General features: G+C 35.2%; 1 protein-coding gene across 3 annotated transcripts in view; it reads right to left on the bottom strand.

Annotated features, from left to right (window-relative positions):
* LOC131067284 (ankyrin repeat-containing protein At5g02620) overlaps nucleotides 1-10957 on the bottom strand; it is a 41834-nt gene extending 30877 nt beyond the window's left edge. For 2 of the 3 annotated variants that reach the window (XM_058002237.2, XM_058002238.2), the window contains exon 1: nucleotides 9469-10957. In XM_058002237.2, coding sequence (XP_057858220.1) covers nucleotides 9469-10594 — 1126 coding nt within the window. In that variant the 5' untranslated portion in view covers nucleotides 10595-10957. The remainder of the gene's footprint in view (nucleotides 1-9468) is intronic. The other variant, XM_058002236.2, reaches the window with a different exon arrangement.
* Nucleotides 10958-13062: the final 2105 nt, after the last annotated feature.

The raw sequence follows: 13062 nt of genomic DNA, 5'->3' as shown, positions 1-13062 counted from the left end.
AGACTCTTTTGGCCTTATTGAGGCAGTTGTAAAATTGTAATCAGAAGTCCACTTTGCCATTTTTTGCAAGTGGCCCATTGTATACGCACTACTTATAAAGTGTCAATTCATCACATTTGGGGGGGGTTCTTTGATTGAGTGAATTTGGGGGGGTGTCTTGTATGATTGTGCCTCTCTTTGTGCTCTTTCCATTTTTGTTGCAATGGGTCCTAATAAATTTCCACCTTTAACTCCACATAATTATGCATCATGGAAAATTAAAGTATGGAGTAAATTAATGGAAAAGGGTCTCACACACTACATAGATGGAACAATAACAGCACCACCTGATCCTAAGGCTGATCCAATTGCTCAATTAGAATGGCTCACAAAGAATTGCATGGCTCTTAGAACCTTACGCAAGTATGTATCAGATGATCTCATTTTTCACATTGAGAAGTGTAAAACAATCAAAGAGGCTTGGGATATGTTTCAGAAATTGTATGAACAAGTTGATGAAATCAGAAGCTATCAGATTGACAATGAGCTCACCAACTTGGATCCCAAGAGTTTTGATACAATCCAAGATTATGTCACCAAAGCAAATGAGCTAAGAGCAAAGCTTAAAGATTGTGGAATTGACAAAAAGGATGCTCAGTTGATCTTCAACTTGTTGGACAAGCTTGCACCAAAATATGCAACATTTGTGTCTAGCTTCCAAACTCATCGTTTAACAGTGGGGAGTTCCTATGTTATGCCTTCATTTGATGCTTTCAAAGAAATGTTGATATTGGAACAATCTAAGTTGTTGAACATGGGATTTCTCAAGTCTTCAAAGTCCAAAGCTTTGGTGGCTAATCAAGGGAATCAAGGAAGTCAAGGCAAAGATTCGAACAAGAAGAAGAAGCACTCTAAGTCTAAGCCACACCAGGAAAAAGGACAATCATCCTCTCCATCACAAGGCGATTTTTCATCCTCTTCCAAGAAGGGGACACCACCTAAGAAGGATAAACCAACTTGTGCATATTGCAAGAAGTATGGTCATGATGAGTATCGATGCCACGCAAAGCAAGTTGATGAGTTAACCAATCTTCTTAAGAAAAACAACATCAACTTGCCATCCGCCTACACAAAGAAGGATTCATCTCCTTCCTCTTCCTCACAGTCTAAGGGAAAAGGGCAAGCATTTGTGGCTACAACAGGTTCTTCACAGTAGTGGATACTTGACTCAGGTGCCTCATATCACATGGGTTCTACAAAGGAGCAGTTTTCTTCATTGGAGCCATCTAAGGTACCTCACATTTACATAGGTGATGACACACAAGTAGAGGTTGAAGGGAAAGGTTCAGTTGACATGGATGATGGAACATTTGAGAATGTTCTCTATGTTCCTAACTTGTCTACCAACCTCCTCTCCATCTACCAAATCACTCACTATGGGAATGGGAAAAAGGTTGAGTTTACACCAGATTCAGTTGTGGTAAAGGAACTTGATGATGATGCCTTGGTAGCAGTGGGACAAGTCAATGACAACTCAAGGCTTTATTCATTCTCCCACTTTGTGCCAAGTTCACCTTCTAGGGCCTTGCTTACTCATTCAAATTCAGAAAGTAAGCTATGGCATGAGTGGTTTGGTCACCTCAACTACTGCTATCTTCAGTAGCTAAGCACTAAAGACATGGTCACAGGTCTACCTCGAATCAGTTTTTCAGAGGGTGTATGTTCAGGTTGTTCCATGGGCAAGCATCCCGAAGAGAAGTTTGATAAGGGGAAAGCTTGGAGAGCTTTGTAAGTTCTTCAACTTGTTCACAGCGATGTAGCAGGTCCATTTCCAACACCTTCATTTAGTAAGGCCCGCTATGTTCTCACCTTCCTTGATGACTACTCCCGCTTCACTTGGGTCTACTTTCTTATTCATAAGAGTGAAGTATTTGACAGATTTCAGGACTTCAAGACTCATGTGGAGAAGCAATCAGGGAAAGTGGTCAAGATTCTTTGCACAGATAATGGAAGGGAATATGTGAACAAAAGACTTGAGGATTTTTGTACATTTGAAGGGATTGATCTTCAGCATTCTGTAGCATACACTCCACAGCAGAACGGGGTTGCAGAACGCAAGAATAGAACTCTCAAAGAAATGGCTAGCTGTATGATACATGCACGTTCTCTTGATCCCACCTTTTGGGCAAAGGCTATCAGTTGTGCCACACACATCCAGAATCGGGTTCCTCACAAAGCTTTGCAAGGTATTACTCCTTTTGAGGCTTGGGCTGGTAGGACACCGATTGTGAGACATTTCAGAGTCTTTGGGTGTCCAGCATGGGCTCGCATACCTCCGCAAAAACGCAAGGCATTGGAACCTCAGAGTCGGCCTTGCATATTTGTTGGATATCCTGAGGGTGTTAAGGCATACAGATTGATGGATCCAGAGACACATGAGGTGTTCATTGAGAGGAGTGTTCACTTTGAGGAAAGCTCTCCTATCTTAGCCTCTTTACCTCCTCCACCTTCCTCCATTGTGGATAGTGATGTTAGTGATTCAAATGATGAGACTCCTTCAACTCCGACTCGCAGGGTTACACCTCTGCAGGGTCCACTTGCAGTTGAGGAGCCTCGTTCTCCACCTCCACCTAGACCTTGTTGGGCTCGACAGACACTTGAGTCCGCGGGTTCTCTTGTTGGGGATCCTTTAGATACACGGAGAACTCGATCACAACATCAGGATCTTCCACATGCATTCATTGCTACCACTTCTGATCCACAGACATTTAGGGAAGCAGCAAGGGTTCCTAAGTGGGACCAAGCTATGGAGGAAGAGTATAGTTCCTTGATGAGGAACAACACATGGGATCTAGTCCATCTCCCTAAGGGGAGAAAGATGGTTCAATGTAAGTGGATCTATTGGACCAAGTTTGCAGCGGATGGTAGTGTGGATAAGTATAAGGCTCGGCTTGTTGCGAAAGGTTTCTCGCAGGTTGCAGGTGTTGACTATAGTGAGACCTTTGCACCCGTAGCCAAGATGAACTCCATTCATTTGACACTTGCTATTGCTGCAGCTCATGGTTGGGTTGTACATCAGATGGATGTGAAGAGTGTTTTTCTTCATGGTGATCTTGATGAGGAGATTTATATGGAGCAACCACAGGGTTTCATCCAGGATACTTCCTTGGTTTGCAGACTAAGGAAATCTCCAGCAGATTCTCATAGAGTTTGGATTCACCATTCCACGGCCGACAGTTCTACATTGTGACAATCAGAGTGCTATTGCAATCTCGAAGAACCCGATCCAGCACCAGCGAACCAAGCACATCGAGATTCATATGCACTATATCCGAGAGCTCATCCAGGAGCAGGTCATTGATTTGTAGTATTGTCCTACAACAGAGCAACTTGCTGACATATTCACCAAACCTTTCACCGAGAGTAAGTTCCAGCAGTTGCGAGCTCTCTTGGGGGTGCGGGATGTGTCATTAGGGGGGGTCAGCTGACTTCTCCTACCTCTCTTATGGGGGGACTTTTTCCTCTTTGAGTTTCTGTCCTTCTTCTTTGAGAGTCTTTTGTACATTCATCTCTCTTTTGGGGGGGAGTTTTTTCCCACTGGGTTTTCTCCCTTTCTCTGTTTGTGAGAGATTGCATTACATAGTTTTGCTTGCATATTGTACATGGGTACCTATCATGGCCTAGTAGCCGGGACCCATCTTGCATTGTTGACTTGAGTCTTCATTCCCCTAAGTTGCACTTAAGGGGGGGTGTTGGTGTAAATAAATATTCATTTTGGATATTATTACACTTACTTAAGTTAACTTAGGATAATGCATCTCTTCGTAGTTTAGATTTGAGACACTTAGGGAAGTGTGCATATAGGGATAGAGCTTGTAGGAGAAATTCCACCTTTTGTGGTCTTATTTTGCTGTTACACTCCACATTCGGTGGGTCATCCACCTCTTGTGGAATATTATATTATTTCTCCTACCTACCCCTAGTATTTCTTACCTACCCTTGTTTCTCATTGAGCCACATGTCATATTTGTGTGCTCATACATCCATATGGCCTTGCCTATGTAAGCAGGCCTATATTCATTGTATTGGTTAATCCAGTTGATCATTTTGCATATTGATGAGAATACAGTTTGTTCTTGTCATTCTATTGTCTCTTTTATGCTTTTCATTGTGCCCTTGATCTTGGCAAAATCCTACACATTCGAATATGAGGAACTTGGGTGGGTTTGTAATCTGCTTCATTTGGATGGTTTTCATGAGGCTTGGAAGGTGGTGGTTGAATTTTGATTGGTGGAAAGTGCATGTGTTACAATATCTACAGTGGTTTCTTGTTTTTCTTTTGTTTGCATGGCTCTTCTTATGGTTACTCATTTGGCACAACCTCTTGTTGATTCCATCGTGGTTTCAACACCCTACTCTCCTCCTCATATGGGTTATACTCTATCTGATCATGGTTTTGATTATGGAATGCTCACTTACAGTGATTTCATTTCTTTTCTTGAGTTTTATGCTAATAAATGGGTTGGAGAATTGTTTTGTGTGGCCAGGGGTGGTGTGAGGATGTTCAATTTTTTGCAATTTAAAAGTTGTCACTGGTAGATGTTCTTTTATTGTATCACAACGGTGTTCCTCACAATTTGCTAAAGGGATGATTATGCATCTAATATCTTTTTGTATGCCATGTGTGGCAACCTCTTTTGTACCTAATGGGATTGCTATGTAATATGAAGGGCTTTTTTATTATTATTATTATTATGCCCAGGACGCTTCTTGTAATGGGTAGGTAGGCCTTAAGTTTTTTGGAGCAATACTGGAAGGTTTTCTTAGTGGCTCTTTCCTTCCAATGCTCATTGAACCAGTCACCATGTAAAAATTAAAATCTTAATACAACTTAGTGGTAAATCCACTTTTATCAAAAATAAATAAAAAATTCTCAGTTAACTTATGACAATGTCCAAGATGACAATTACATCATAGTAAAAATTAGGTACAATAAAAATGACCTCAACAAATATGCCAATCTTAGCTCTTACACCAATTTTGTCATAGTGCGATCAAGATAACACACATTCTCACTTAATTTGTGAAAATGTATAAGATGAAAATTACATCACAGGAAAAAATAGGTACAATAAATATAACCTCAACAAATATGTTCACATTTAGCTTCAAGTTACCAAGTTTTTCATAGTATGATCAAGATAACGCACATTCTCACTTGTGAAATTATCTAAGATGATAATTTAAAAATGCTTAATTCTAATTCTTAGCTCCACTAAGGCCATTATAAAGAAGATAAATTCTAACAACAACATTACACAAATTAATGCTAGTGTTGCACCAAACACGTCATGCCTACCTGTTGATTACTTAGGGTCTAGAAGCCTCACCATTGTATTGTAAATCCAAACACCAACAAAGACATCCACCTCCTTGGCCAATTCTAAGATCTAAAATTTGAGTTGCTTATTTTTTCCTATGTGAATGGGAAGGGATAATCTAGCATGTCATCTATATATTCCCTCGAAAAAAATTATGACTCTCCTTTCTAGAGCTAACAAAATCCCTCATCACCTTCCCTTTCCCCTTCGCAAGCTTCATGGAAGTAGTGATATCAATAAAAATTGCATCAAAGGCAAAGCATAGAGATCAAAAGTCAACACCAGACACCATGTTGGGGAAAGGCTCCAAAAAAAAGAAATCTTCAATACATAAGGATGCATAGCATTAGCCACCTCCACAAAGTATACTCATTATCCTATAACTAAGCAATTCATTTCTTTGAGACTAGTTGTGTTTTGTCTCACACTTACTAACATTGCCATCTTTGAAATCGCAACTCCTCATTATGATATATCCCCAAAGCTTACTATGCCATTATATCCTTTGATATCTTGGATCATTATTGCTCAAAAATCTACACGACTCATCTTGTCATAATGTCTCCTCCTTTCCCTTGTTATTGACTAAATTCACCCCTTGATTAGCTATCCAATTAGCTACTGCATTCACTTTCCCCTCTATATGCTTAAAACTAGCAATTGCACCTTATTGTGCAATGGGTACGCCAAAAAAGTGTGGAAGGTCAACTATGAAATATATTGGTCTATTAGTTGCATACATTTGTGCAATACATGTGGTCAATTGGTATGCCATTTAGAAAATGATGTTTCTAAAAAAATATATAACAATTGCCTTTCACATGATTAGTGGAGTCTTTCACTTTGTGCCCCCATGCTTGATGCATTGGTGATGTGATTTTGTGTGTCATTGTGCTTATCATGATACCTTATGTGCACATTATTATGTAATACAACATTTGAATGTCACTTACAATGCAATAATATTGTTCATTCAATTTTGGTTCAATTAATGTCTTGTGTGAAAGCTTAGGGCATTACATTATGAAAATGTTTGAAACCAATTTGAAGTGTTTATAAAAAAAATAGTGATGGATAGAGTTGTTGAAGTATATTAAGTTTTCACTTCATCCATTACTGTCATGATCTTTTGACTTGAGTGAATGAAGTTCATAAGTCTATTAGAGTTTTACTTTTTTTAATAAAATTTTCCACTTAACAACTAAACTGTCTATGAGAAAGCATTTGTGGAGAAGTGATAGCTTAAAATCAACTATGTATTAACTTAAAAGGATTGAAACATGAATGAAACAAAACCTCTAAATCAAGAAGATAATCAACTTCCACTACCCACAAGCTCATGTTATGTTTACAATCTAGAGAGAGAGAGAGAGAGAGAGATGGTAATTGATATGGAGATGGAAAGGGAAAGGGATACAAAGAGGAGGGGTAGACATAAAGAGAGAGGAGAGAGGGATATATAGAGATAGAAGAGAAATATATATAGAGAGAGAGAGGAGAGAATGAGAGAGGGAGAGATAGAAGATTAAGATAAAGATAAGAAGTGATATACAGAGAGAGCGAGGGAGAGAGATATATACGTAGACAGAGGGAGAGATGCATGGATAGAGATGTATGGATAGAGAGAGAGAGAGGAGCATGGCTAGAGATAGTGGGAGAGATGAATATAAGAAGTGATATACAGAGAGAGTGAGAAAGAGAGATATATATGTAGACAATGGGAGAGAGATGATAGGATTTTTTTTTTTTAGTGGACCAAATTGAGAAATAGTGGAATGATGGGTAGATGTTTTCATGTTTGAAAACTTTAGTCATACTTATAGATACTAATATCCTAAAGCTTATAATGAAAATCAAGAACAAGTTTATAACATTATTTTTTGTTGTATACATACTTTTTTTTGTTACTAGTGGTATCCATATGTATGGCATTAGTTAAACTCTAATAAACTAACATTCATATACAAAAGATTCAGCCTTTTATTCATGGTAAATGTTGTGCATTTTTTTGAGAGAATATTCAAGATGGCAATACAAGTCCAATATAATGAACACACATATAATTGTAGTCAGAATATAGGTAATATGCATTGCTATTCACAATTCATACAAACCACAAAACAAAATCAACTCAGTCATATCACAATGAAATTCGCTCATGAAAACCAACCATAAAGATTGAGATAATAAATTCACTTCCAATATAATCATTTTGTGCCATGGTAGAGATTTGCTAGCTTTCGTAGTGGTTATGAATTGTCATGAAATAAAGAGGGAGATTGTCACATCTAAAGTCTTAAGTTATCTCTGGATAAAAGCCCTATACCATGATCAATACTAAAGTTGTCAATATGTGCATGGTAATTCCCTTCTGTATAAACCTATTGGATTGTAAAAGCCTTTAGTTTGTTGGGTCAGGGCAAAAAGTGTTTCTCAATTTTGTTGATTTTCTTATTCTCAATCCATTTTTTTTATTGCATTTATAATAATATGAAATTGCCCTTCTATTTGCATCGTCTAAGTTTGTTGACCTAACCTAAAAGTAATGTTATGACTTCTACTTTGCTATTTATCAACCACCTAAATATTTGTAAAGAAAAATCTGATTTACTACACTAATTTAATTCCAAAAAAAACATGCATCTAATTTGAACAAAAACATAGAAACCACAAAAAAAATTGAAATTAACAACTACTTTTTTTGATATTTTTTTCTTCAACATTTTTCGACTGCATACATATCTTCTCTCATTTATTTATTTTTTATCTATTCATTTTGATTTGTCCGTCTTCCAACCGCAGGCAACGGAGTTCGAATATCCACGTGTAAAATATCCAAACCTTTTGAACTTCGGTAGGACGAGGTGTGGTGCAGTCACGTAAACCGCCTGGGAAAAGAAAGCAGCAGGGAGGCTGACAGTTTCTTGGCAAAAAACAGACTTTTCGGGCTTTAAAGCCCACCTATCTGCTACAAATACCTATATTTCTTGTTTCTTAAAAATAGGAATACATCTGTCATTCGGTCAAACGGATTCACGCATCTGCACTGCTAGCATATTTACAGATTTTGTGGTTTAATTCATTGCCTGCAATGTATTGACAGAGACAGAGAAGGTACGAAACTGATGTGAAGGGCATGGGCATCGAATCGGTTGCAATGTTGTCAGACAAATTCGCTCCCTTGTGTTTACAAGTAAGGGCATATAATTTTTTTGCTGGACTGTGGACGAATAGAGAATGTGTCGTGTTGTTCACAGGAAGAAAAGGAACGGCAAAAATAGTGTCGAGCTGTGATAATAAAGAAGGCGAAAATCAACAGGCAAAACAATTAGGCGAAAATCAACGGGCAAGACAATTTCAATCGTCTTGCATAAGTTTTGGTGAACTTTCATTCATTAATTTTAAAAGTTAGTTTGTCCATTTCATATAAGAGATGCTTTAGACTTAAAAGGTCTTCTTATTTAGTCTCGTTCATTTTAATATTAACTAAATTTAATATAAATTTATTATATATATGAATTAAAGAGTTTTTAAATAATTTATTTTTTATAAACTAATTAATTAATAATTAAAAACTTAAGATGTGATATTTGTTTAATTTGAAAAAAATATATATCAAATACAATAAATATGACAAATTCTAATCAACATATATTATTAAAAAATATTTTATTACTAACAATATGAAGATAAAAGATATTTAAATGCATTCTCTTACTTTTTTCGGATGAAAAAATTGTTTGGAATCACATTCCATTATTCATCATCACGATGTAAAAAGGAATTATAAGGAGATGAAAAAATCAATGTTTCGAATCACACTTCCTGATTCATCATCACAATGTAAAAAGGAATTCCAAAGAGATGAAAATATCAACATTTCAAATCACACTCCATGATTCATCATCAGAATGTGAAAAGGAATTCCAAGGATAAAAAAAATTCATCTCCTTGAAATTCCTTTTCACAACATCATGATGATTTCGAAATGTGAATCGAAATGTGAATATGATAAAAATTTCAAGCACAACCGAATCTAGAAAAAATTAAGAAAATAAAGCATGAATGAGCAAGTTACAACTATTTAAAGGCAGTATTGATAACACACCTTTATTTGGTTTTGCGAATGCCAGATGCAGCGGGGTCTCGCCACCGCGCCCCTTCATAACAGTCGGCAGTTCTTTGACAATGTCGGCATGGCCGCCCCCAACAGCATTAAATAGGGCCGTTTCACCCAAGTAATTGGTCTCATGAGCCAGACCCTTATACTTAGCCAATAATTTTTGCACTATCTTAGTAAATCCTTTACCGGCCGCTACGTGCAAAGCTGTATTACCTTCTCTATTTTTCGCTTTCACGAATTCGAGTTGGGTCATAGCCTCTGCATCTTCTCCCGGCAATTCGAGCAGCTTTTCAACGAATTTCTGATGCCCATTACGAGCAGCCATGTGAAGAGCTGTCTCTCCTGCCGGTGTCTTCTGAGAAAGAATGTTAAGCCTGCGTTCCCTACACCTCTGAAGTTCATTTACATTCCCGGATATCGCAGCACTCAACAGATCTGTGGCCATTCTTCCAGGAAGATTATAATTTCTAGGATACTGACGATTCGTGTCAGATAGAAACCTAAATGCGTTCGTATCTGTAGCTGAAAACTGATCATAAATATTATTATAAGAAGGCATAGGAGGATGAGCAGGTTGAAGTGGATCAGCGACTGGGATTCTCTCAACAGGAGACTGCGCAGACTCCATTCCCAGTGGGTTACCTGTACGAAACTGCTGGGGTATCCTATCAGTAGGAAACTGTCCTGACTCCATTCCTGACGGGTTATCAACAGTTCCAGATTGAGGGGGCATTATAGATTCCTTTCTTGAAGGATTATAAACAGTTCCAGACTGAGGGGTTACCCGATAAGCAGGACACCGCCCTGTTCCAGACTGGTGGGGCATCCAGTTAGCAGCTGCCTGTCCCGACTCCATTCCTTCAGGATGACCAGCAGTGGGCATTGCTCTGGGAGGAATTGCAGGTTCCATTCCGCTCCCCGATTCCATTCCTCGGGGATTATTACCAGTGTTCGATTCTCTAGGAGGAATATTAGGGTCCATTTGGCCTTCTTTCATTCCTCTAGGATGATTAGCAGCATCCATTCCTCTGATAGGATTAGCAGGGTCCGTTTGGCCCTCTTCCATTCCTCTGGGCTGATTAACAGTATCTATTCCTGTGATAAGGTCCATTCCGCCCGAGAGATAACCTGTGAGGCAAGATCTGTAGAAACAAACCAGCTCTTACCGCCCGAGATATAACCTGTGAGGCAAGATCTGTAGAAACAAACCAGCTCTTAGCTCCGAAACTAAATTCCAGTAGTGTCGCCGATCCTTATTGGGGCAACGTCTACCTACCCCAACGTCAAGTTGATATGTATTTTGATTTATAAATCCCACCTGATTTTCCTCCCCTCACGTCGTGAAATTTCTCCTTGTGGTTTTCCGTTTCTTGTTTTTGCCCTTTGGTGGTTTGCTTGGCACAAACTGCAGGCACTGGCTATGCCGGGGATTATTTGCACCGGCCCGTGCCCCCATGCCCTTTGCCATCACATGCCATCCGTTCTGGGCGTAAGTGCCGTCCGTGCAGCAGGCATCAAAACCTTTGTCAGAGCCAATAAAAAAATAAAATAAATGTATCCCACAAACACTACAAATTACTTGGCATGTTTTTGTTTTTTTTGTTTAAAGATAAAAAATATCCAGTATAAAACTATTTAATAAATACAAAGTTAAAAAGTAATAAAATTATTACATAAAAATATGTTATTAGTAAAATAAAAGAAGGTAAAATAATTATAATATGTTTATAATTTATAATATCAATATAATAAATCATAAAATTTATAAAACACTTAATTTTATTAATATAAAGATAAAATTTATAATTATAAAAATAAACATAATATTAGTTTAAAATGTTTATATATATATATATATATATATATATATTCACTGTTATTTGTCTTTACATTTCTATTTGTTACACATCATATTATCTTGTTAATACTAATCTACGGTTTAAAAAAAATTATTTCGATAGCTTTGATAGTATATATATATCCTTTTTCATATTATTCACTGTTTTTATTTATTTGTCTTTACATTTCTATTTGTTACACATCATATTATCTTGTTAATACTAATCTATGGTAAAAAAAAATTATATTTTGATAGTATTTTATAATCACTAAGATTTTATTTCAAATTATAATATTTTTATTTCTTTAATTATTAATTTAGTGTTATCTCTAAATTTTATCTTTATATTCTACAAATGCTTGTTTGTCCTATTTGTATTAAAAAATATTAATTTAATAATAATATAATTATTATTAAAAAATCACAAGGTTCTAAAAATTTAATTAATTGAAAATAACTTAAAATAATAAATTTAACTTCTTATATTAAAACTAAATCTAAACCAAATTGAAATCTAAGTGTAAACCATAACAAGTTTTATTTTTAAAAAACAAACCCAAATTGAAAGTTACCCTTTAATCTAATTTAACTTTAGAAAAATTAAACACTAATCCTATCACTAAAACAAATATCAAACCTTAAGACACTACTAAATTGTAAGCAAAAATTAAACCTAAATCATATTAAACCCTATCCATAATCTATAATTAAACACTCAATTAAACTCTATCCCTAAGATCAAATTATTTGAGTCAATTACATTGAAGAAAAACAATTTTTATAATTTGAAAACTTAAAAATCATGCATCTTAACTATTGAAAAATAACCATTACTAAATTACATTTACTATTTTCAATTATAAACTCAATAGAAATTAAACCCTAATCCTAAGAGTAGAAAAAGGTGCAATAACCCTAAACCATATGGAGCTTTGACTCTCAACCAAACTTGATTAAACAATAACCCAAACTAAATCCTATTTCTAATCTAAACCAAATAATGTATTTTAATAATATACTTTAATTGTGTACTTTAATAATACACTTTAATAATGTACTTAAATAATTTAATAATATACATTAATAATAATATCTTTGAAAAGTTTAAATTTATTATTGGATAACTTTATTTTATTTAAAGTATATGTTTTACATTATTTGAAATGATGATTATTCTTAATATTTATATTGATTTGTAAATATACTTTTAAATTAAATAATATTAATAAATAATATTATAAGTTAGATAAGTTATATAATGAATATAAGTTACATAAATTTATAATATATAATCTAGATAAATCTCAAATTATATAATTAAATTAAATATTTATTTTATAATTTTATACAAAATTATATATATAATTTTTAAAAAAGCACATATGAATTATGTTATTTTATATTTTTTAATTATTAATTTAATATTATCTCTTAAAAAAATAATAAAATTAAATACATAATAAATTTAATAATTTATTTTATAAATATTATAAATTATAAACATTTGTTACTTTTTTATTAATAACATATTTTTAAGTAATAATTTTATTATTTTTTAACTTTTATATTAACAACTTACTTTTATACTTACTAACTTTTTTTTATGTTTTAGGCAGTGCCTTTTTTGTGAACAAAAAAACAGAAATATACTAGGTACTAATTATTATTTTTTAAGGCGGAGGCATGTTTATGAAATACATTTATTTTATGTCAGACATCGACCTGCAGGGAGGGTACTT

The sequence above is a fragment of the Cryptomeria japonica genome, chromosome 7, assembly GCF_030272615.1.
Source record: "Cryptomeria japonica chromosome 7, Sugi_1.0, whole genome shotgun sequence".
NCBI classification, from domain to species: domain Eukaryota; kingdom Viridiplantae; phylum Streptophyta; class Pinopsida; order Cupressales; family Cupressaceae; genus Cryptomeria; species Cryptomeria japonica.
This window is presented reverse-complemented; position numbering and strand designations above follow the sequence as displayed.